At 35.1% G+C, this 26,523-nt stretch overlaps 1 protein-coding gene across 2 annotated transcripts; it reads right to left on the minus strand.

Annotated features, from left to right (window-relative positions):
• Positions 1-6,232: 6,232 nt before the first annotated feature.
• LOC110912367 (protein MICRORCHIDIA 6) lies at positions 6,233-25,237 on the minus strand. 2 transcript variants are annotated; one of them, XM_022157075.2, is made up of 20 exons: positions 25,099-25,237; positions 14,403-14,662; positions 14,233-14,307; positions 14,101-14,135; positions 12,834-12,912; positions 12,637-12,723; positions 12,471-12,546; positions 12,212-12,290; positions 11,663-11,797; positions 11,005-11,103; positions 10,816-10,917; positions 10,016-10,165; positions 9,555-9,647; positions 9,420-9,471; positions 8,139-8,250; positions 7,964-8,049; positions 6,995-7,068; positions 6,864-6,913; positions 6,701-6,743; positions 6,233-6,576 (listed from the first exon to the last, which is right to left on the minus strand). In XM_022157075.2, exons 2-20 carry the CDS (start codon positions 14,647-14,649, stop codon positions 6,463-6,465), a joined length of 1,788 nt encoding a protein of 595 aa, XP_022012767.1. In that variant the 5' UTR covers positions 14,650-14,662; positions 25,099-25,237; the 3' UTR covers positions 6,233-6,462. The 2 variants fall into 2 exon arrangements, with proteins under 2 accessions (XP_022012767.1, XP_022012762.1); XM_022157070.2 differs by lacking the exon at positions 25,099-25,237 and adding an exon at positions 15,757-15,903.
• Between the last annotated feature and the right edge of the window lie 1,286 nt (positions 25,238-26,523).

Consider the following 26,523-nt stretch of genomic DNA (forward strand, 5'->3'; position numbering starts at 1 on the left):
TTGAACCGGGTTTTTTTTGTAATTCTGGAAAACCGGTTACTGTTAGTGTTTAACATGTTACTGGAAACAGGTTCTGGAAAACCGGTTACTGGAACTTGATGTTGATGTGATTTATTAATTTGAGTTTTTTTTTATAACCCGTTACTAAAGCTAAAACACACCGTTTATTTATTTCAAAGGAACCGATTACATAACAAACCTAACTTAACTAAACATTACCAAACCTAACTTACTAAACATAACAAACCTAACTTAACTAAACATTACACAACAACAACCTAAACATTTGAGGAACCGATCCTTCACCCTTCTCGTTTTTCGCCTTGGTGACGGGGCAATGGCGTTCGGTGTGTTTCTTTAGAGTGGAGTTGGCGGCCGCTTTCATAAACTTTCCACAACCCTTGCACCTAGCCATTTCATGGTTGTCGGTCATCAAACACAAGTCGAAGTGCTTCCAAATAGTCGGGTTTCGTTTGGTTTCCAAAACCATCACAACTTCTTCGTTGCATGTCATTCTCTCTTCGTTTGATGAATTTTTGGAGTAGTAATTGAAGGTGATGAAAAACTTGGGTAATAATGGGAGTGAAGGGTAAAAATTTGGGGTTTTATAGGAAAAAAACAATTTTTTTAATATAAAATCGGTTTCCAACGGTCATGTATCCGTTGGAACCGGTTCCAAACAGTGTTTTGCAGCTTTTGATTTGAAATACCCGACGGAACCGGTTCCTGTCAGTACCCGGTTCCAAACTATACCCGAACCCGGTTCAACAATATCCGTAACCGGTTACATCGGTTACACTTTTTTTGACTTCTACCCGGGTTCAACCCGGACCCGGTTCCTCAGTGTACCCGGTTCCACTCAGTGTTATCAGAACCCGGGTACGGGTAGTACCCGGTTCCAGGTATTAAAAATACCCGATTATGCCCATCTCTAGTTTGACCTAGTTAATTTTTCATCTTTTTCAAAATAAAAGTATTTTATGTCATTACTTAAACTAGCCAAGTATGTCTTTGTTAAGAGTTTAAAGATTCAAAGAATAATCGTTAGTTTTTGAGGATTTCTATGCAAATATATAAATCAACCTTTTGGGTTGAACAGCCTGTAATGTTAATGTTGTTAATGTTCATGTTGAGCTAGTATTAAGCCCCCTCGTTGTGGTGGGGGCAATGTAGGCGCTAGTCGTACGGTGAGGTACTGCCTAGGGATTAATCGGAATGGGATTTTTATATGTATTTTTTCAAAATCTATACATATAATAAAGTAAATCATATAAAGGACACATGGCATTCCATGAGGTGATCTCAACTATTTTTCCCGCCTAAATAAATAAATATAAATAATATTTGTTAATAAGATTTAAATAAAAAATATATTATTTTAATCCATAAGTTTTATCTTTTTATCTTTTACCCTAAACAAATAGATATAGATAGTATTTGTTAATAAGATTCAAATAAAGAATATATTCTAAACAAATAGATATAGATAATATTTGTTAATTAGATTCACATAAAGAATATATTATTTTAATCTATGATTTATATCTTTTACTATTTTTTTCATTTATATTTATCTTGTCCTTACTTTACAATAGGAATTCTCAAATTGAATTATAATAAAATAAGCATAGGTAACTCATGGATTCTACTAATGTTTTTGAACCCTAACGTTGTTAGTCTCCGATCGCCGGAAAAACGTTTTTGACCGAAAAACTTATTTTTGGCCAGAAAACTCAATTTTTTTTGTCACAAACCTATTTGTAACCTTATTACTTACTTTAGGAACATTTTTCTACTAAAAGCCCCAATTATTGAGGTCGTCGTAAATTCTTTCATCACCGGAAAACTCAAGTTTTTGGCTGGAAAACTCAACATTTTCGTCCCCAACCTTTATGTAACCTTAGATCAGACCTTTAGGAACCTTTTTCCGGCTAAAATCGTTTTTCCGGCGATCGGAGACTAATAACATTAGGGTTCTGTTGGTCAGGGTTCATTTGAAGCTAATATGTTGATAGTTGGGACAAATAGTGGTTATTTTTGAAATTGAAACTGTTAGCGGGAAACGACGAATAGTTGGGATTATTAAAAACCAATATTTCTTTCTTTAATTCAACTTTTTCCAAGTTTTGTTGGTGTGAATTTTGATGACTTGGTTTTTTATTTTATAATTTTAGGAGGTTTATCCCATAAAATTCAATGTTATTAGAGCTTTGTCCCATGAAATTCAATGCTATTGATTAGTGACAACTTACGAATGTTCAATCAAAAATATCAAGAGTAGATTAAAAATAATAAGTATTTACAAATAATAAATTATATCGTTTTCATTAATCAACCCGTGTAATACACGGGGTCATAACCTAGTTATATATATATACCTAATAATATAAAAATAATACTTCAAAATTCACATAAATACTTCAAGTTTCAGATAGTATTGTTCGATTTTGACCGATTTTGACCAATTTTGACCGCCTAGGACCAATTTTGACCGATTAATATAGTCCGATTAATCCGATTTTTGACCGCCTAGGACCGCCTAGGTACCGCTTTTGACCGACTTTGACCATGGCCGATTAATTGACCGACTAACTCAAAATTAGGCAGTAAGTGGCTGTCTAGCGCCTAGGCGCCGATTAATCGGCCGCCTGGGCCGATTTCTGCAACACTGGGTGGAGGGATAAAACCGTGCCAAATAGCACTAATGTCACATCCCCGCTAGCGACCATCAACACTGGAAAAGCTCGTAGATAAAAAAATTAATAAAAACGAAAAAAATAAAACCGAACAAAAAGTAGACGTAAAAATGTTTAACCATGCAAGCGAAACGTATAGCGACTGAGTCAATTTAGGACCCGTGCATTGCGACAGCCGTTAGACGGGAAAAATATAGGTGTAAACCATTTAACCACACATGCAGGTTGCGGCGTGGTATCACAAAATTTAGACCGAAACGTAAAACGAAAAAGTTGTAAAAGAAGAAAAGTACAAGGGAACAAAGTTGAAAATGAAAAAGTGTTAGAGGCTTAATTGTAAAAGATGTATAAGTATGAGGTTGAAAGTAAAAAAAAAAGTTACAACCCATGGTGCCAAAGGTACAACCCATAATGCAACACAAAATTACTAATTAATAATATATAATATAATATAATTTGCAAGTTTATGTCATTAAAGAATTTTGGCTTTGCTAAATAGTTGCATGGCCGAACCGATAGGCTTAGCATTCTAGGTGAAGGCATAGGGCCACCAAAAAATAAGGGCCTCTAATTTTTTTCATTTTTTTTTCATATATTGCATAAGTTACCCGGTCCCTTTTTTTCTTGGATCCCTAAGGCTACTCGGTATGGTAGCGTCCTCCACCCCGGCGCCGCCACGTCACCACCGTCCTCCCACGCCGCCCCCCTCCATCCCCCTCCGTCCCGTCCTCCCCGTCGGAGTTGTGCCGTTTGCGACGGACCAAAACATGTGGGCCCCACTTGGTGACGCCCGTCCTCCCACGCCGCCCCCTTGGTCTTGCTCCGGCGACGTCTTCTTCTCCGGCACCATACCGAGCAGCCTAAGTTACCTGGTCCCTTTTTTCTTGAATGCAATTATGCATCCTCTGTCGATGGTGCTGGTGGGGAAGAAACAATGGGTAATCGATTGTTGCCTATGGTGCTATTTGCGATTGATTAGCTACCATAAAAAAATAATTTTATGATTTAATATTCGCGATTTTACGACTTGATACTGCACTTTGCTATTGCCATTTGATATGTTCAAGTCTCGGAAGGACTTCAACTTTGTACTTCGCTTAGGGCCTCCAAAAACATTAGACCGGCCCTGAACAGTTGGAATTTTCTTTGAAAGCAAAAATTGGAATATATTTGCATGACAAATAACAAAACATTTAACCATGAAACAGGGAAATGATAATATCAAACTTGCATTTCTAACATGTTTATGTTTCATTCGGATGTTTTTTATGGAAACTTTTGGTTTGAACCGCTAACTATGGTTTAAAAAAAAAAAGATAAACCAAGTGGATCGGAATATCGGGTGGGTCAGCCTTATTGGTTTGACAGTGTAAACAAATTATTTTTACTTTTAAAATCATTAGTTGGTGTAAAAATGATGTAGCGCGTGATACGGAAACGAAGATCAAACACGTTGATTCAAAGAATACCTGTGTGTTCTTCCCCAACCCCCAAGATTCCACCCAAAAGGCACGGAATTTGAATTGAAAAATCAATTATTTTATAAAACTCAAAAACTATCCCCCAATACAAATTACATGAGAACTTATATAGAGTTTTTATGATCAACTCAATGGACATAAATTAAAACAAAACTTAATGAACACTAAATGCGGATTTATTTCATTACATGATTGAGTTGACACTTTAATGATGCGGGAATATCAAGTGTCAACTCAATCATGTAATGAAATAAATCCGCATTTAGTGTTCATTAAGTTTTGTTTTAATTTATGTCCATTGAGTTGATCATAAAAACTCTATATAAGTTCTCATGTAATTTGTATTGGGGGATAGTTTTTGAGTTTTATAAAATAATTGATTTTTCAATTCAAATTCCGTGCCTTTTGGGTGGAATCTTGGGGGTTGGGGAAGAACACACGGGTATTCTTTGAATCAACGTGTTTGATCTTCGTTTCCGTATCACGCGCTACATCAGTTGGTATCAGAGCTAAATTCCTGGCTCAAAATGGCATGTGAGAGGGATTATCGCTTGTACCACACTCTACCATGTTTTGATGAATACGAGGATGAGCAATGGTATTCTTGGGCATGCGACGATGATTCGGGTGGTACCAGTAGTGTGCTCACTATTAGACATGACCACAAAAAAGAGTCGACGATCATGGGAGCCGGTGATGACGAATCAAGTTTCAAAAGTCATAGCGTTAAGGGTGATGGTCCTACTATGGTAACGGGTGGTCCAACGGCTACATTTGGAACTCAACCTGTTAGCATGGGAGGCTTGCAAAAAAATTTCATGAGCAAAGCAATGAAGTCGAAGGCATTAAGAAACACAATAGATTTTGGTGCTTCTCAAATTTACTTTTGTACAATTTTAAAAGGTAATTTTCCAACAAATAGTTTTGAGGAAATTATTTTGGATGATGAAAACCATAGTATACAAAATTCTCATGCTGTAAAAATCTGGTACGAGGTTCTATTTGAAAATTTGGTTGATGGCCAGATTGTGGAGGTTGGAACTATATTAATTGAGAGGGTCAAGACAATAGTGAACAAGAAATGGTCCTATGCTCCGTTCGACCCAAGTGGTACAGGTTCAGAGTCAAATGAGATAACCCGTGAAGTAGAACTACTTGGGCGGGTCTTGATAATAATCGAAAAGAATCGGATTGATGCTCCTTTCGATCCAGGTGGCTTTAGCCTGGGACAAAACTCGAGGTCAAGTTTTTTCAAAGGTGGGGAGAATGATGCGGGAATATCAAGTGTCAACTCAATCATGTAATGAAATAAATCCGCATTTAGTGTTCATTAAGTTTTGTTTTAATTTATGTCCATTGAGTTGATCATAAAAACTCTATATAAGTTCTCATGTAATTTGTATTGGGGGATAGTTTTTGAGTTTTATAAAATAATTGATTTTTCAATTCAAATTCCGTGCCTTTTGGGTGGAATCTTGGGGGTTGGGGAAGAACACACGGGTATTCTTTGAATCAACGTGTTTGATCTTCGTTTCCGTATCACGCGCTACATCAAAAAAGCTTTAGAATGAGAAAAGATTCCTCATGATTGTAATACATATCATCATCATCATCATACTCAGTAAATCCCACCAATAGCAAAGCTAAGGTAGAGTCTGAGAAGGGTAAGATGTTGACAACCTTACCTCTACCCCGTAGCAATAGAAAGACTGCTTCTGGTGAGACCCCCGACTTGATAGTAGTTTTGCATCAAGCCTTGGACATAAGGCACATAACACTCAACAAACGAGACAAAGGTCGATTAATGCATGTACCCTTTTGTCTTTCGGCTATCAACGCTACCACATGATGCATGGTTAACCGCTCGCCGCTTTTAACGTTATCTTCACGATATTAGTAAAATAACGTTAAAATTAGTACAATTTCATTTTTGCCCCCCTCCCCCGAGGGCCCACATATATGTGCCCACCGCAGGGAGCGTATGATTGTAATACATACATATGCCTAACTATATATTCTATAAATGGAAATAAAATATAGTGTTGGGGTTGCAAATTTGGACATGATTGGCTGGCCTACATTTCATCAAAGGAATTCAATAACATGCCTTAGCAAAATATTTACAAAATCCCCTTTCAAGTTATGATCCAAACACACTAGCATCTGTGTTGTCTTCATTAGTTTCTAGTGATATACTATGTAGCTCTAATCTTCCTATCAAGGGTTTTAGTTAGACCCCAAACAGCTTCAACTTGTCATCATATACAACTTCTATAATTAAGCATTTACACCTTCACACCCCTTTCCCACACTTTCACACTCTCCAAACGCTGCAATTCCGTCAACAAAGATGCATATTCTTTTTCAGCCTCTTCTAACACGGTTTGAAGGTTCGTCGCCTGCCATTCAACATTAATCAACCAAGGAATCTACATACTGATTTTACTTAACTCACCCAATTTGACACCCCTAGAAGTATTCCGGTTTTGTAACTACTAAAATGAACTAGCATCGTTTAAGTACCTTAAGACTAAGTTCCTTCTCACTCATCTCGAGATCCGAGCATCTGAAACAAAAAAAAAAACATATGACACCATCAACTAACTATACTAGAATCGCGTTATCAAATAAATTAAAAATAAAAATCATGTTCATAAACAGCCTCAAGGTATAAGGGGATACTCACTGCTGTTTAAGCTTCTTGTTTTCTTGCATCAGGTTTGCCTTTTTTGGATCCTGTGCATTATATATTTCTCTGAACTAAGTATATTTTCCAAAAATTATGTATATTTTTATTGATTTAAGAGACAATATTACCATATCTGCCGCACTGGTCGTTATCGACGGGGAACCCTCTGGTGGATCAGGCGTTTTCCTCTTCAAATTTGATCCTGAATTAACAAAAATAAAACTATTATAAACATAGTAAAAATGTGACTGAACCCAACTAATATAAAAAAGATTACTATGATAAATTTCCCAAAAAAAAAAAAAAAAAAAAAAAAAACCGAATGAGCAGAAATTATCTGCACAAACATAGGGGGTTTTCTGAATTTTGCCAAAATTAATTGGGTAAATTTCACATTGGCCCATAGACTTAATTTTTTTTGTCTGAATAAATCCAATAATTTGTTAACAATTATTTTTTGAAAATTATTTTGTCATTATTAAATCCATTAAAGATGATATAATTTCTAGCTAAGTTGAAGGACTCGATTTATAATAAAGAAAAAATGAAAGTCTGTGGAAAAAAAATAAACTTATTATTGACACCTTCTATATTACCATTTGCATAGAAATTAAGTTTCTAATTGTCTTTTTAGGTTTTTATAGAAAAAAAATATAATTTTGTTTCTCTTTTATACCTTTATTAATAATATAAGATGTTCCATATTTATTCAAACATGCCATTACGATGTGTTTATTTTATACTTTCATTTCTATGTGAATTTACAAAAAAACAAAAAAAAAACTGAACCATATAAATTATACATACTATAAATATAAATAAGCTATTTTGTCAACATCAAACACCTTTAGCCCCTCAACTTTAATAATGACATGTTTACCCCCTTAACTAAAACAACTTTAGCCCCTCAACTTTAATAATGACATGTTTAGCCCCTTAACTTAAACACCAAACAACTTTAACTCTCGCGATTTGCTTATTTTTATCTACGTTTCGAACCCGCTGCGGAGCGCGGGTGGTAACCCACTATTTTTATTAAAAAGTTAGAATGGTAACGTCAAAAGGTGCAAAAAGTAATTATGAAATGGACTTCTTACCCTGTTGTTTAGGGCAACTGCCAGAAGCAACTGAAGGTCGAACTTTTTTAGGGACCGTATAACCAAGGAGTTCACAATGAGTATCCCTGCCAACATACAGTAAAAAAAATGGCTTATAAATTATAATTCTGAGCTCATTTTATATTGTATATGTGGCATGAAACAAATAACTCACCAGTATTCAATTGCCATATCCTTCAATCGGGTTACAAGTTTTTGAAAAAGATTAGTTTTTTCGAAATCTTGTTTACTGTGTGTAGGCTGCATAAAATTTGCTTCAAGCACTCCTAAACAATGAAATGCCACAAAGGTAACTAAACAGGTTAGGGTGTTCAAGGTCTGGTTTTGATGATAATTTAGGCCAGACTGCTTTTTGTGCAAAGAAAACCGAACCGGCCGGTTTTAGCGGGTTGTTAGTTCAGTTTTGTATTAACTAGTCTTATGCCCCCCGCGTTGCGGGTCAAGGGGCGTAAAACTGTGCTAACTGAACGACAACCAAATCAGGAAAAACGTAAAACAAACAAATAAATTTCTAACACCAAGTGACTCACATGATGTAAAATGTAGACGAAGTTGAATAATGGCGGGGGTGTTCGGTTATGAAAGTGAAATAGACCGAGTAAAGTACACGGATGTAAATGAAAATTCACTAAATTACTAAGGAGTAAAAGTACAGGGGTTGTAAACAAAAATTAACTAAATGACAAAGGAGTAAAGGGGGTGTGATTTAAACTAGTGAAAGAAAAAGAAAAGAAAAGAAAAATAGACGGAAGAAAGTAAAGGGGGGTAAATGAAAATTACTAATTGACAACCGAATACACTAAGGGGCTGTTTGTTTACCTCTTAATGAGGCTTTTAATGGTTCAGACCTCTTACTGGTTCAGTACTTAATGGTTTAGACTGTTTGTTTCATGAGCAAATGTCTGAATGATTCAGACATTTGCCTCTAAATGGCTTATACAGAGTCTGAATGGTTAAGACCTCTAATCTGAATTGGTCAGACATTTGCCTCTGAACGGTTAAGCATTATACAAGCTCTTAATGGTTCAGACTTCTAACTGGTTCTGCACTTACTGGTTCAGACCTCTTACTGGTTCAGCACTTAACCATTCAGATGTTGCCAAACAGCCCCTAAAAGATGAAATAGACTACAAGACAAAATGCCTACTATTCATCCATTTGTTCAGAATACATATATAATTTCTAGTTTGTTTTTCAAACTCTTTATTTTGTATTAAAATTTTAAAATAATAAAGATGTTTCATGAATATAATACAATTTACAGCTTAAATGCATATTCAAAAAAACTAAAAATAAATAAATAAAAGGTTAAACGGCTGCTTCCAAGTTCGAAAACGTGGGTCGGACTGTTAAATGGCCAAACAGTCAAAACCGAACCGTACAAATCTAGAAGAATATGTTTCTGTAATTATCAACTAAAACACTCAAAACTTACCGACAACGCCTTGTCCTTTGCCGTTGCTAGCACAGACGACTGGTAAATACGGCTGGACAGAAATGTCAACCATATGCAATTGTTATATTTCCATTTTACAAAACAAAGATATGAAAAATGAAGAATAGAAATCACCAGTATCAGACGACTCTTGTGGTAGATGTTAAAGCCATGAACTTTCACATGTGGGGCCTCCTTAAGGAACCCGATTGTTGTAATCACTGATCCCTGAGGAAGTTAATCTTGCTAATTATATAATATATAATATAATATTTGTAAAAAATAAATATAATGATCATAATAAGAGTAAATTACGATTTTAGTCCCTATAATTTGGCCAAAATAACCATTTTAATTCAACAGTTCTAACTTCTAACTTGACTTTTTTGGTCATTGTGGTTTCATTTTCGTTTCACTTAAGATGGGTGTCTAACACCTTCTATTTCTTCTGCCAAAATCAAGGGTATTTTAGTCTTTTCACACATGAGAGACTAATTATGTATATCATTAAAATAATTTAATAGTTAAGCGTGACTGTGTAAATCAATATGGGCCACCACTATTATGTAAATTAACAAAAAGATAATAATAATTACCTCTTTTGATCCACCACCCTTATGAGGTTTATACAAGATAAACTCAGGATGCATCAAATCTCTTGCAGTGTTATGATATAGAACATAATTTCCACGCAGCACGATGCTGAAGGTTGCCGGGAGTTTAACATACAAGATTGATAAGTATGCCTGAAACAAGAATTTAAAGAAAATCTTCAACATGAACATGTAACCGAACACATTTGTTTGGTTATGTGTTATTAGGCCTATAAATGAACCGAACGAAAACAAACATGTAATCGAACACATTTTTTTGTTCATGTTCGTTTATTAAGAAAATGGGCATGTTGTGTTCGTTTATGCTCGTTCGTTTAAAACCTAAATGAACAGTTCACGGACGTAAATGGACATAAACATACAAACTTAAACGAACATAATTTAACAAACAGTAAACAACACAAATCAACATAAATGAACATAATTTACTATACATAATCGAACATAAAGTAAATTTTTATATAAATTAGTGATTAATTACGATAAATTCCATTGGAAGGTTCCAATTAGTTATATTTATATAAGTAGTTAGAAAGTTCCATATATGTTTAATATTTATCTAAATATAACCACTTATATAAGTAGTTAGACTAGTTCTTTATACTTCTTAAAATTATTTATTTTGATCGGAACTCATACTAATTAAGTGTTTAGGTCAACCCGATACATATTGTACTTAAAATGACCCATTTTGACCCAACCCGATGCTTTTTCTAACATATAATATAGCATATAACATGTGGGTACAAAACTACAAATAGAACTGTAGAATGTAAACTCACACGAAGAGAATACTGAAGGCGATTAGCAAGGTGGTTATCGGTAATTGCCTGTTTAGAACCGTCTTTTGCTCTAGTTTTTTCAACCAATGCAAGACGAATATCCTGCATCAAAGTGCGGTTTTGAGTCATGGGAATCACAAGGTAGATATAAATAGCCACAAAAATATACAAAACGAAAGAGTTAGAAACCTCAATGTCAGACTCAAAATCAAGCTCCATGTTACCATCATCGTTGAGCCATAAATTGTAAATGATGATTTTCGTCCCGTGCTCACCAATATCATCAAACTACATAAATCATATATGCTTGTTACATTCCACAAAAGTAATATCAAATCAAGTATCATGGAACTATTATGTAAAAATGATTCAAAATGAACTAAGAAGATTTTAGTTAGAGTAAACTTCCGTTTTGCTCCCTGTGGTTTGGTCACTTTAACGGTTTTGCCCCAAATCTTTCAAAATAGCCATTTTACTCCCTGATCTATGAAGCTTATCTCTATTTCACTCCCCGTCCCTAATGCCATCCAATTCAACTGTTAAATCCTGGTCACATGCCCCTCACATGAGGGGCATTTTAGTCTTTTCCCATCCCATGTATTTAACAGTTGAATTGGATGGCGTTAGGGGCGGTGAGTGAAATAGAGATAAGCTTCATAGATCAGGGAGTAAAATGGCTATTTTGAAAGGTTTGGGGCAAAACCGTTAAAGTGACCAAACCACAGGGAGCAAAACGGAAGTTTACTCTTTTAGTTATTATGGACAAAATATTGTTTTCTGTAACTACAGACCAGTTTATAGAATAAAGACTAATTTGAATAAGATGTGAACGGGTCTATCAACATACTTGTTTTAGCAGTTCTGCTTCTGCTGTATATGGAGACCAATGCAGCAGCACGGATAAGTTTACATCAGAGCGTCTGTCACTTTTTGTTTGTAGCGACTCAAAAGCGCCTGTTATAAAATTGAACTTGTAGTGCACCTACAGTTTACATAAAAACTAATATAACTAAGAACCATATAAATGTATGGCTAAATGTGTTGGCAGATGAAATCAGATATTTAATTAAAAGAGTAAATTACATTTTTGGCCCCTGTGGTTATATCACTTTTACTATATTAGCCCAAAATAAGATTTTTTAGCATATCTGCCCCCATGGTCTCTATAACTAACCATTTTAGCCCCTAAGTCTAACCATTTTGGCCCCCATGGTCTCTATAACTAACCATTTTGGCTCCCATGATCTCTAGACTTAGGGGCCAAAATGGTTAGTTATAGAGACCATGGGGGCAATTATGTTAAAAATTCTTATTTTGAGCTAATATAGTAAAAGTGATATAACCACAGGGGCCAAAAACGTAATTTACTCTAATTAAAAAAAGGCAAACTTCTCACCGTTGGAACCACTATTCTATCATAGCCTGATCGAGTCAAGAATGTATATGACAAAAGGCCAATGCTTTGTGTGAGAGTCCTATCAACAAGAAAAACAAAGTTAAAAATGGTAAAATACAAATTACCCCTTTTGGGTTGACTTCCGGAAAGTCAAATTTCAGCATTTCTCTTGTAAATACTTCCCGTGTTTTTTTTAAACATGTGTATATCGTAATTGCGATGTAATAGACCACGGAAAAAGCACGTATGTAGAGCATACCCGTCAACTAAGGTACGTGTGAAAACTAGAGCATCTGCCCCGAGCCTCATTGAACTAGTTTTAAATCCATTCCCATCTAAAGGTCAACAAGTCAACCAGTTGAAAACTTAAAATGAAGAATATTTATAATGATCACTTTCACACAATAAGAAGAACACGTTCATACACTTTCCGATTGCAGATTCTGACTTATCTGAAAAGCCAAAACTCATACATTTCCGCATCGCTTCTGGGTCCATACCACTTCCATCATCTAGTTCAAATCATCCAAGCAAAATGTCATGTGTGTGTGTGTGTGTGTATATATATATATAATTTTGCAAGATTTGTAATTAAAATAGGAAAGCGTAAAAATTTGGATACCTTGAATCAATAATGCAGGACTTCCATTCCTTGGGGTTGAGATCTTATCTATCATTACATATGTGGCCCCATTTCGTATCTACGCAACGGTCAACGTATAAAGAAAAACTGACATGAGGATTGATGGCATGTTTCCCAATCATATGAAATGTTCATATTCCATATGATATATTAATGAGTGGATATCATATAACTTTGCTTCACATAATTAATTATAACTAGTACTTTTATCCCGCGTGTTGCGGCGTGAGTTTGATTATCAGTACGAAACTCGGTATAGCAACAATGTAAAACCACGGGGAAAAGAACATCGAAACGTCAATGTACGTATCGGAAGAAAAACACTAAAAGACAAAATAGTAAAGCAAAAAAAAACAGTTCTGATAATACCAATACCGGTAACGATATTGTTCGGTTTGAGTCGGTTTGGTTCATCACGTCAGCGAGAAAAAACCATTAAAAGGCGAAATGTATAAAAGGAATAAAAGTGATGGACTAAACATATATATATTGGTAAAGTTATAGAGGGAGTGAGGGACGAAACATGTAGATTAGGAAATTTACAGTAGAAGGACTAAAAAAATAAATTAGCAAAGTTAAAGGTTAAAGGAGTAAAATCGTGTGGCTAACCGACATAGCATATTTATAGTTTGTATAATTATAAAAGAATACATGAACACTTGAATGACTATATCATTCTGCTTCCTTTTGGAATTTTTTTGATTTTTTGGAATTTTTTTGATTTTTTGGAATTGGATCAAAATGGCAATTGAGAACATTTAAAATGAAAATCCCCAAAATACCCCTGGTTAAAGATGGAGTTTTTGGATGGAGTTAGTGTATGTGATCAAAATGGCAACAAAAGGGAAAAGTCAGGGACCCGGAGGCAAAAAAAAAATATTTGGACTAAAATGGCAAATTTGGACAAAACTCAGGGACTAAAATGGCAATTTACTCCTATTCAAACTTTTAAATTAGGATATCATCTTACTATCTTAGTGTAATACCTTCTTGTTGTTATACAACTGGCTCATAATATAATAGTTCCTTTCAAGACACAGGTACAAGTAATTTAAAAAATATGTTAACTTTATGTACTTTAATGTTTCATGTAATAATGCAAAAAAAAAAAAAAAAAAAAATTAAGAAATACTTTATGTAAGTTATCATAAAGAATAAATGTAACAACAAGAAGATTGTTGGTGGCGAGAGAGAACTAAAAAAAATACTGCTAAACAAAATCAACATGAAATTTTAACATGACTACCTCATCCACAGCATTATCAAGAAGCTCAGCAATGGCTGCAAATACAAGAAGACAAATAGACTTTTAAGAATATACAAAATTACAGCTTATTATATCATTTTACCGCAATGACAATGTACAAGATCAACATACCACCAAAGGCCCATTTGTGTGAAGTAGCATTGGAATGAAGAAACTTAGGGTGTATATGTAGATAACTTGAGCCCACTGTTGATTACATAATCAGTAATTAGAACTTGATACAGAATGGAACAAAACATACAATCCAACACATTAGTATAAAGATTCTGATGATAAATTACCATGAGTTTTAGACGCAGGAGCCAAATTATCATCATAGTTTCCAGCTTGCCAAAACTGGCGACAAATGGGAGGTCCACGTTCCGATGACGTGGAACAAGGGGTTGACTGATCAACTGCTGAAGTGGTGCCCGAACTTCCTTCACAGTCTTCGTCATCTATTATCACAACTGACTTTGGTTGCGTATTAACCAATCCAGTATCCACTTCAACAAAGCCATAATCCCAGCATGAATCAGCCATCTCCATCTTTTTACAATTTCTGAAAAGCCATTAAGTTTTCATAACTGTGTTAGCGTGTGATAGATACCGGAAAATAAAGGGCTGATTTATTGATTATTAAGATAGTTGGCCCGATTTGAGAGGGGCTAATCTCCAATACAAGAAAACTTAGAAAATCAAACTATACAAGACATAAGGTATCAACCCCAAGTCTTCCTAAAGTCATCATCAAACAAACTATCAAATCAAGCTAGGGTTTCGGGTTTAGCTCGGATCATTTGTACCCTAAATAAGGTATCAACCAAGCCCTACATTAATTAAACTCTAAAAGCATTATTTCAACATCTTTTAGAACAACTAACTCACACAACCACTAATCATCATCATCGTCATCATACTCAGTAAATCCCACCAATAGCAAAGCAAAGGTAGGGTCTGAGGAGGGTAAGATGTAGACAACCTTACCTCTACCCCGTAGGAATAGAGAGGCTACTTCCAGTGAAACCCCGGCTCGATATCACACAACCACTAATCCTACTCCTAAATATACACCACTGTCGACCATGAGACCCGTACCCTCAACCTCATAACAAACAACACCTTTCCATCACGCCTCGATACCACTAGCCTACAAGGCTACAACCCCTCCGGTGCATTATTCCAGCTGAAATCCACACGTCTAGGACCGATAAACAACGGAAACATCATATTCACGAACTGTCACTTCTAACACACTAAAATCATAAACTAACCCTAATTTTTCCCCCAAATGCAGTACAAACACAATCACCACCAGCACAACACCTCACCCTCTACTTAACAACAAAATATCAAACACAAAACACTCAAATAACATACTCATACAACTCTACGTAACCCTAGATCGTAACATTAATCACGCAAAAACAGCAACAACAAAAACATTTTACACTAACAGTAATCAAACACATCAGCTGAAAATAAACTTCAACTAATCTGTTACTTAACAAATAACAATAACAATATATGAACATTAGATTCCATTTCAATACGCAAGAAGCAGATAAAATATTACTAATAACATGTGAATAAAACTACAAAAGTAACAGTTATGATGAAATGAAGGTTCTAGAAGAAGTGCATGCGAATGTATACTATCGTCGGAGAAAGGTGAACGGCGGAGGAAGGTGAAGTGGATGATCGTCGGAAAATGTGATCGGAAAGTACGCCGGAGAAAACGTGTTGATCGTAGAGTGGTATGAAAATGGAAACGAAGTTGATATGATGATGTTCAGACACACTTTTCATATGGGGAAATGTTTTACATAATGGCCCCTATGATGGTTTTTCATGAAGATTCGGACCTTTTAAAGTTGAGGATTGACATCTCCTACCCTTGTTACGATATTTGGTTATTTTTATTAGGAACTATTATATAAAGTCGGGGGTCTCATTAGAAACAGTCTCTCTATTTCTAGGGGGTAGAGGTAAGATTGTCTACATCTCATCCTTCTCAGACTCTACCTTAGCTTTGCTATTGGTGGGATATACTGAGTATGATGATGATGATTAGTATGAACCATTACTAGTGCTCTAGTGGCGGTCATGGGTATTTAAGATCCATCTATGGTGGGCCGGGTGAGTTTTCTCCTCCAGGTCTCAAGTTCGAGTCTGGGTGATAGGGGTTTCTCATTGAGGGGTTTAAATTGGAGATTTATTATGCGACGGGACTCTCTAGCGCGGATGCGGTTAAGACAACGTATGCTAGACCTCCCGACATTCACGAATAATTCACACCAAATTTTGAAACTGAACTTGTACTGGTATTAAATTTTCCTACCATACCGAATCATTTTCGGTATCCACCTTTTGGCATTTAGAGATTGGTAGTTTCGGTTCGGTTCGATACGGTACAGGTATTTTACCTATTTTGACCTTCAAATAGCGTACTATACACCAGTACTGAATTTATTGTACCGGATCATTTTCGGTACCCACCTTTATGTTTTAGGGATCGGTACTTTCGGTTCAGTACAGTGCCGGTATTTTACCGATTTTTACCTTCAAATACCGTACCTTACCGGTACTAGTACCCAACTTTAGCGATTTTTTTGATCGAGATACTGAACTCTTAACTTTGTATAATTAACTCTTTTAACTTTTTTTAATTAAAAGTGTAACACTGAGAGTTACACTCACCAACTTTTTAGTTGATATAAAAAGTATTAGTGCTGGTAGTGAGCTCTTAACTTTGTTTGTATAATGAACACTTAACTTTTTTTTAATTAAAAATCACACTTACTAACTTTTTAGTTGATAAAAAAGGTTAAAAAAAAAACAATTATATATCAAATCTGATACATCTTAAAAGTTTAAGAATACATTATGATTTGACTCATAGACATTACATTATCTATTAACATCGAAAAAAAAAATTCTATATCATATCCAATACATCTAAAAAGTTTAATAATACACTAATAATATGCCAAGACATTCCATTCCATTATATTATACACTAGGTTATAACCCCGTGTATTACACGGGTTGAATAAATAAATTTTATATACTAAATAATAAAACAGTATATCTTTAAAAACCTTCTTTATTGCACGGGTTGAATAAATATAATTTTATATATTAAATAATAAAAAATTATATCTATAAGAACAATATTGTACGGGTTGAATAAATGTAATTTTATATACCAAATAAAAAAGTTATATCTTTAAAACACGTGTATTGCACGAGTTGAATAAATGTAATACTGTTTACCAAATAATAAGAATAATACATCTTTAAAGACCTCATTTATTACACAGGTTGAATAAATATAGTTTTATATACCAAATAATAAAAAAAGTACATCTTTAAAAATATGCATATTACACGGTTTGAACAAATGTAATTTTATGTACTAAATAATAAAAAATTTTATATCCTTAAAAAACCCCGTGTATTGTACGAATTGAATAAATCTAATTTTATAAATCAAATAATAAAAAGTTATATCTTAAAAACTTCTTGTATATCAGTTAATTTTATATTAAGTTTCGTAAAACCTGTTTGACCCCTAACGTCTAGCCCAAACAATAATTTTTTAACATCTAAACCCCCGTCTTTTTTTTTCTAACCTTTTTGGCCCCTAACGTCTTTTTTTCTAACCCTCTTGGCCCCTAACATTTAATGGATGAGGTTAGTTTCAGGGGCCAAAAGGGTTTAAAAAGAAGACGTTGGGGGCTTAGATGTTAAAAATAACATTTAATGGATGAGGTTAGTGTTAGGGGTCAAAAGGGTTAGAAAAGAATACGTTGGGGGCTCGGATGTTAAAAAAATTCTTTTTTAAGCTAAAAGGGTAAAAGTGATATAACCACATGGGCCAAAGTCGTAATTTACTCTAAATAATATTATAAATTAGAAGAAGATTAAACTAAATAATAATTATCCATAAGATATTAAACTAAATAATATTTAATAGAAGGATTATCTATAATTAATTAGAAAATATTAAATTAAAATAATAATTATCTATAAGAGATGCTCTAATATGATGACAAGTGTCCCAAAAGTGGTTTCTTTTATTATATAGTATGGATACTAAAAGAAACAATAGTAATCAAAATATTTTATAATATTATTATACATATTAAAAGCAAATCAAAGATTTTATAATTTTGATTGTTTTATTACTTAATTGATTTTTATTGGATAAATATCGATTTGGTTTATTACAGTACCAGTATGATATACGCACTCGGTATAGAAATTAACATATGTTTTACATCGATCACAATCGGTTCAGAGTCATGGTAGTTGTACCGATATTCATTTAGTGTCGCAGACAGAGTGGGTAAAATGAAAAAAAAAATCGGAAACCATAAAAATGAATATAGATCTGTGATATTGTCAGTTTATTGAAAGAGAACTAGACATGGCAAAACAAGTTCATCCATTCCATTTTGGGTTGATACAGGTATGTTTAATTTTAAGATAGGTTAAGATGGGCCAAACAAAATTAGTCACTAGGTAAGGATGGGTTATGAAGTGGTGGATAAAAATAAAGAGTATGTCAGGATGGGTATGAGATAAAACCCAAGCGAGTCAGGATCGGTATGAGACAAAATCACTAAATTATTTACTACTCGTAGATATCTATTCACAACTGCGGCTTCACCAATCGCCGCCATAGTACTCTCCCGTCGTTTTTTGTTTAAAAATAATAATCAAAAATCAAAAATCAAAAAAAATCTAAAAAATCAAAAAATTGTAAAAAATAAAAAAAAATCTAAAAAATCAAAATATTCTAGAAAATTAAAAAAAACTAAAAAGTTCAAAAAATTCGAAAAAATCCAAAAAATTCTAATAAATCAAAAATGTTCTAAAAAATCCTAGCTAAAAAAATTATAAGAAATCCAAAAAAAAAAATCTAAAAAATCAACATAGTCTGGCTCGCATGGAGCAACAGGTCTCTCTAATTTAGAGAGTGTAATGGTATAACATAAGAAAGATGACATTTCAAAAAAAAAAAATACTAATACATAATGTGATTAGTAATTAGTTAGGTAATACTACTGATATTATTGATACATAATATGATTACGGTTTTCAATTTTAACTAACCATCAAAAGATTATATACACTCATTACTTAGGTAATTAATTTACTAATAATAATTATAATTTTATATGTTAGTTTAGAAGTATGATGAACATTAAGTAATAATTTTTAGGTATTTGTGTTTATTTGATATATTATTGAATTTGATTTTTTGTAATAGCTTGCGTTTAATAACTTTTTAAGCTAAAAAAATTGAATATGCATGTGTATTTCGATTGAATACGCAGGTTTGCATTCAATATAGAGTTCTTTTTGGTGTCGTAGGCTATGAGCGTCGGTACTGTAACGAACTTAACTGATTCTTACTGAACATTAGTATCTGTATCGCTACTATCGAAGCTGAAACCGATGTTCATTTTAAGGGTTTTCTATTAATGTAAAAGATGACATAACTTTTTTTGGTTCCTATATTGAATGTCAGTACCGTAACGAACTAAACCGATATCTACCGAATTTCCGCCGCGTAACGCGAAGGGAATCACACTAGTTATTTATTAACATCAACTTTTTTAACATGTTGCATCAAATGATGTGACATTAGCTGGTTTGTTATTTTTTTTTCTTTTATAACTTCTTAACATATAGCATATGGATGAGCACGGTACCCGTTCGGTACCGAAAGTACCGGTACCAAAAATGGGGAAAAGTGGTACCGGTACCGGTACTTACCTGTGTTATACCCGTAAAATACCAGTACCGTATTGGTATTGAAAAATGGGGAAAATGGGAGTCAGTACCGGTACCGAATATACCTGGTATGGTTTGGTTCCGGTTCGGTACCGGTACCTGGTACCAAATATTCATCCCTAATATAACATTCATAAAATTCGTCGGAGATGTGACCTCCATAAATAGTTGAACGAAAGAGATAGAATTTAAGTAGCAAAACGAGTGTACCAAGCTCGAGGGGCCTGTTTCAAACTGTATAAAGACTTCTTAATTCGACACACAAAGTTCGGGCACCATCTGTCCACAAAACCCGGGGGCTGATGCATAAATACCGTCTCCTGCAAATGCCCATGTAGAAAAGCATTCTTGACATCCAATTGATGGATTGGCCAAGAACGCGAAACGGCCAACGATAAAACCGTACGTATAGTAGCCGGTTTAACAACCGGACTAAATGTGTCCTCACAATCAATCCCAACAGTATGAGACTTACCGTTATCTTAGCATTATCGTATATTTAGACTTGATTTGTATAGAGTTTATTTCCATAATTATTCTGTATTCATTCCCTATATAATGGGATTGTATTGTATTGTTAAGATCATCAAATCAATAATACCCTAGACCACTTTTATGGTATCAGAGCTACGGCTCTGTAACCCTAATCGCCGTCGCCGTCCTCATCCCTCTCCTGTTCGACTCTGATTCCGATCATGCCAGGAGATATCGAACATCCTGAATCCTCGGCTACGGCCGCAAAACCTGCAACCCTTCACCCCGCGTATTCGGTAACCAATATTCAATCCAAAATACGCACCCTGGATGGCAAAACCGTCACCTACACCTCCTGGGTAAAACTATTCCGTTTACACGCTACTGCATACAAGGTGCTGGCTCACATCGATGGCACAGACCTACCCAAAGATACTGAACCCGAATACCCTATCTGGGTCGAACTCGATGCTCTAGTTCTTCAACGGATTCTGAGCACCGTGTCCGACAACCTTCTTCCCCGTTTGCTGGGACAAGTCTCTACGGCTAGGGCTGCATGGCTTAAGCTTGAAAAGACTTTTCTTAGCAACAAGAAGGCACGTGCAGCCGCCTTGGAAACTCAGTTTTGCAACCTCACCCTTGCACACTGTTCGTCCATTGATGACTATTGTCAGCGCCTTAGTGATCTTGCCAACCAACTCGAAGATGTGGATCAACCTATCACCGAATCTCGGCTCGTCCTTCAACTGGTTCGTGGAATCCCACAAGAATATGATACCACGGCCTCGCTTATTCATCAAAACAACGCTGACTGGGACACGGCTCGCACGATGTTACAAGATGAAGTTATTCGGATGGACGCTCGGCAGTCAGCGGCTTCTTCTGTTCTCGTCACCCAACAACCGAATCAGATGTCTTCATCATCTTCATAGCAGCCGCAGAACAGCCACCCCAACCCGAACCCAAACCCGTATCAACATCAGTATTCTTCACGGGGACGGGGGAGGGTAGGGGTCGGTCCGGTCGAGGAGGAAGAGGACGCGGGTCGGCCCGTGCACCATCCGGTTGGGTTCAGCAAATGCTAAGACATATAAACCCATACTCACACCTCGCACACATCTCTCATAAAAACAAACACATACCTACACCAGATACATAAAAATGGATTTCCGCACATCATCCTCATCCGTTGCAAATTATTAGTACAGAGAGTTTTTAGCTGATGACGGTGACACGGTCGACGAGGAGGTCGAGCAACAGGCGATTACGAGTGCGTGTCAGCTCACAGCGAGGTGTATGAAACATGTTAGTCGGCCTCCACGTCGGATTTTGCAAAGAGAATATATGGAACGAGACCAAATTGCGGCGAACGCTCGTTTGATGAAAGATTACTTTGACGAAGTGCCGACATACGCATACCCAAATATTTGTATGCGTCGTTTCCGGATGAGTAAACGTTTACTTCTACGCATCACCGGAGATTTGGAAAACAAGTTTGATTATTTGATGTATTTTCCTAGAAAAAAGATATAAAAAACAAATAACTAGGTAATCATTGCAAGTGCCATTATACCACTACACCTCTTTTGAACTTTACCCCCATAAACCCTATGCTGACTAGAATGTCACATGTCGCTTCATTCAACGGAGGGGCTTGAAGACCCCGTCCAAATCGATTTAGGTAGGTTCAAAATTACTAACCATAAAATTGATTCGTAAACTGAACCTGTTTATAAAACGATTTATTCCCACGATGAAAAAAACGATTAGGTTTATAAACCGAATTAGTTCCTATAAACAGTTTTATACACCTTTAGGTCCAAGCATCCAACCGGTTGAAAGCAAGCCAATTGATATTTTTATTATAAAAGCATAAACCTCAAAATAATTTTATTAATCAAATTGACACACCAATCATTTATTGAAAAAACAATACATCAACCCAACCAGTTCGCATAACAAGAACTAAAGACAAAGGCATGACTTTTGTAATGATGTTTTAAGGCTACTCAGTGTGGGGACGACCCTGGTCCGTCCAGCCTCGTCGCCGGTCCATAACACCATTTCCTTAGGTTCAGCGGCGTCTTCAACGTCTTGGAGGGGACGTTTGTGTCGACCCTCCACCTCACCCATAAATGCCGTTCAACGACTATTTAAAAAAATCAATTTATATACTATTATTTTGCAACATATTGTTGCGTTAATAGTTGTACCCCTTGCTTAAAGTTTTGTACATCATTAGCAATCATTCTTGTAATGGTAGTTGTATCTTTTGCATATCATTGTTGTACGATGGTTTTTGAGAGGTTTATAAAAGTTATGGGTTGGTTTCTGAATTATTTATGCAAATTGTACTTTGTGCTGGCATATAGATTATTTATTTGCCTGTTACCTTTATCTGACCGTCACTTTCTCCTTCTAAAAACCGTTACCTCCTTCTCGCACTAAAAGCTTGTCGTTCTGTTGTCGACGGTCGGCGACCATTATTTGTTGAGAAGAGAGGCAGACAATGGGTTCCCTTTGGGGTTTTCGTCATCTTCTTTGTCGGCGGTTCCGACCGTCTATGGTGACAGATTCGATACTTTCATCATTGAGGAGTGGGAGTTACTCTAACTCTCTTTTTGTAAAGAGAGAAACAAATAGGGGGTTCCATAGAGAGAAGCATAGAGGGTTTCTGTTTTCGGAAGCTCTGACCGTCGATTGGATGGCGGTAGGTTTGTACGGTGTCGATGATGATGATGGTATCATCAGAGATGCCATAAAGTTGGCCGCCTTCGCCGACATTATAGGCGCTTTTGTTTTGGGTCTGTATAGTGGCCCGGTACTTTTGTTCATACATGAGGGTTTGCTGCCGGCCGGTTTCTTCTCGGACGATATGAAAGGGTTTCGTTGCTTGCTTAGAATCCCTATTATACAGTCTATGATGACATCATTTTGAGACTTACACAATTAAATTTTTGAATTGCAAATTCTAGAGATATGTCAGTTTCATTTATTTGTCTGAATGTTTATGATCAGTTTGCTGTTATGTAGACACACCACCAGAATAGTTGATTTACTTTGTTCGTTTTGATGTTTTTTTTTTACTTTAGTTGCAATTGATTTGATTACTCTGTTTACTTACTTTCGATTACTGCAAATTCTTAGATGTTAACTTTGCACTTTTTCTTTTGATATTGAATTTTAAAAAGGTGAGTTTGTTGGCAAAGTAGCAATAAAGAAGATTAACATGTTGGCAAGATGGTATTGTGTAGGGAAGACGAAGGGATAGATATGGAAATTTGTCATCCATGTATTAAAAGGACAAGTGTTGTAGTATTCAAACACAAATCAATATTGATATTCTGCATTATATGTCTTTCAAGGAAAAAATGATATCATGTCGTTTTTGTTTGGACACTACAAACTTAAAAATAAATAATTTACTATTGTTAAGGTTGGTAACTTAAATTATGCTTTTATATACCAAATAAAACTGCTTATCTTTATCCTACGTTGCTCGAAGAATATGATTTCAATTTACCATCTAAAAGACTTAACTAACTGCATGTTTTCTTATGCTGAAACATTTTGATGGTTTTTCGACGCTTCTGAGCCCCCGCCGCAACACGACGGGAGTGTACATCTAGTTCCTTATTAATTTCAAACAACTACTTTTATAAAAAAAATATTCCTTTAAATACACATCTTTCACCCAATTTTTTAAACCACTTCAACCCAAACTCTCTCGCAAATTTCTCTCAACGCTTTCTCGGGTTTCCAACAAACCCCCAACGCTTTCTCTTAAATGAGTCAAATCCAATCCATGCAATAAATGCTAATGCGAAACCCGTTCAACTCACAATTTAATCGCAACCACAACCTTCGCCACCGCCGGTAGAATTGTCTCCCCAACCACAACCAGTAGTAGATGAAGTTGAAGAATGTGCTCCGGAGACGCAACCCCAATCCTCGAAACGGAAAATAGGGAAGCAAGTGGCGCGTCAACCCCAATCCTCGTATCCGGAAGAAGACCCAAGCGGTTTTACGTAAAATGAAAGAAAAAATCGCTAAAAATGGAATTCTTAGGATTTTTAATTTTTACCAATCTAGTATTTTTTTTAAGTTATGTTTTTTAGGTTATGTTTTTTTAAGTTACGTAATGTTTGTTTTTTAACATAATTATTTTATTTTATAACTTATTAAATGTTACAAAAACATGTTGAATTTAAAAAAAGTTAAATAAGTGGGGAGACCCATCATCCATTTCCTTTGTTTCCATACTTGGAGGGGCATCTTCTTTGGATGGTGACAGGACAGAGAAAAATAATAATAAAATAAGTGTTTTGAGTAAGATGAAGAAAGGGACGTATGAGTTTTTAAGAAATAAAAAAAAAAGTTTAAAAATATGTTATTATGGTTAAGTTATAAATATGATGAAGAAAATTTAAAATATATGTTTTTTTTGGTTAAATTATAAAATAGAAGTAAAGAATGAGACGTGAATGCTTTATTGGATAAACATAACCTATCTTAACCGTATAACAAACCAAAGATTTTTACTATTCTCGCATCCTTACATCTTTTTCTCACACCCTTTTCACTTTATTAAAAGCTCTCGTTATTCTCACATTCCTACATCTTATTCTTACACCTTTTTTTCACTCTATCTCTCTCTATATCCATGTATGTATACAACAATTTAAAAAAAAAAAAGTAAGGTTGGACTTGAACTTGTACCTGAGATGGGTGGCGATCTAAGATAGTTTCACAGAAGATGGTGAGATTCGAAGGTGGGTGTTTGAACTTTTTTTTTCTTAACAACAAAAGCGAATTCAAGAAATGGAGTGAGTTCTTATATGATTTTCTTAAAATTTAAATATGTGGGTGAGGATGAGAATGCTCTCATTAGTGACTCATTTCATGGGTGGTCACTTGGATGACATCTGGAAGTAATAAAAAAAGAAAATCATTATTTTATGGTAAACCAACATAGGTTGCAACTTAATAGCTTGTCACATGTCAAACAAACTATTGGTTTGTACTTTATTTTATGTTTTCTTTTTTTTTAACAGCTAGTTTGACTTTTACTAGCGTTGTTATCGAGCTGAGCAAGGGCTAGCTCGAGCTTGAATTACAAATCGAGTTGAATATGTGAGCTCAAGCTCGACTCGATTAAAAAGCGTGCCAACTCGACTCGGCTTAATTTAGCTTGATTCAAGCAAAAATGGTTAGCTTTACTAGTCTTATAAACAAAACAGCCAAACACAACTTAATTAAGCCAAAAGGCTAAAATGCATATTCCTATAGACATAAAACTAGAGATGTAATTTATGGTTTATTAATTTTACAAGGGTTCTTGTGCCTTGTATAGAGATAGAGATTTGTGATGTTTAATATTATGAGTGTATAAGAATGTAAAGATAAAATAGGATTATAGTATAAAACAAATAAAGTGATGCAATTTTTGCAAACAATAAAATAGTCCCACCTTTAGATGGCTTGAAGATCCTAAGTACGATAGGACGAGATTTAATACTATGGAATCAAGATTGAGCTTGATGACTTGATGCCAGCTACCATAGGATTAGGTTAAATGAAAGTTGTAGTTTGGGTCTATAATGTCAAAAACCAAAATATAAGGATTATTTGTGTGATTTTGACTAACCCTTTTGGTTACATGCCTATGTGAACGCGAAGGTGATGGTTAGTGGGAAACTAACAATGTAAGCAAGTTTGTAAGAAAAGTGAAAGCTTTGGCAAATAGTGGAAAATACCTAACGATGGGGACTAAAGTTGAAATTATACCTAGCTTAGTAAATTCCCACAAGTTTATGTTGAAAGGAGAAGGGTTGTCACATGGTAGGATTACATGGGTTAAATAAGGGTGAAAAGTGTAAGTATGGTGGCAATTAACCAAAACCCCAAACTAGAGGGACCAAAAGTGACATATGGGGAAAGTTGATTTATAATTCATCTTTTAATGGGTGATAGACAGGGACGGACCTATTAACAAACATCGGGTTCCCAGGAACCCATTCGGTTTTTAATTTTTAGTGCAAATATATATAGCAAAATGAAAAGGAACCCATAAGTAAAATATAAAGGGAACCCATAAACAAAAAAACTTTGGTTCCCCACGGTTAATCCATGTTATTCTTCTAA

This window comes from Helianthus annuus, chromosome 2 (assembly GCF_002127325.2).
Source record: "Helianthus annuus cultivar XRQ/B chromosome 2, HanXRQr2.0-SUNRISE, whole genome shotgun sequence".
NCBI lineage: Eukaryota > Viridiplantae > Streptophyta > Magnoliopsida > Asterales > Asteraceae > Helianthus > Helianthus annuus.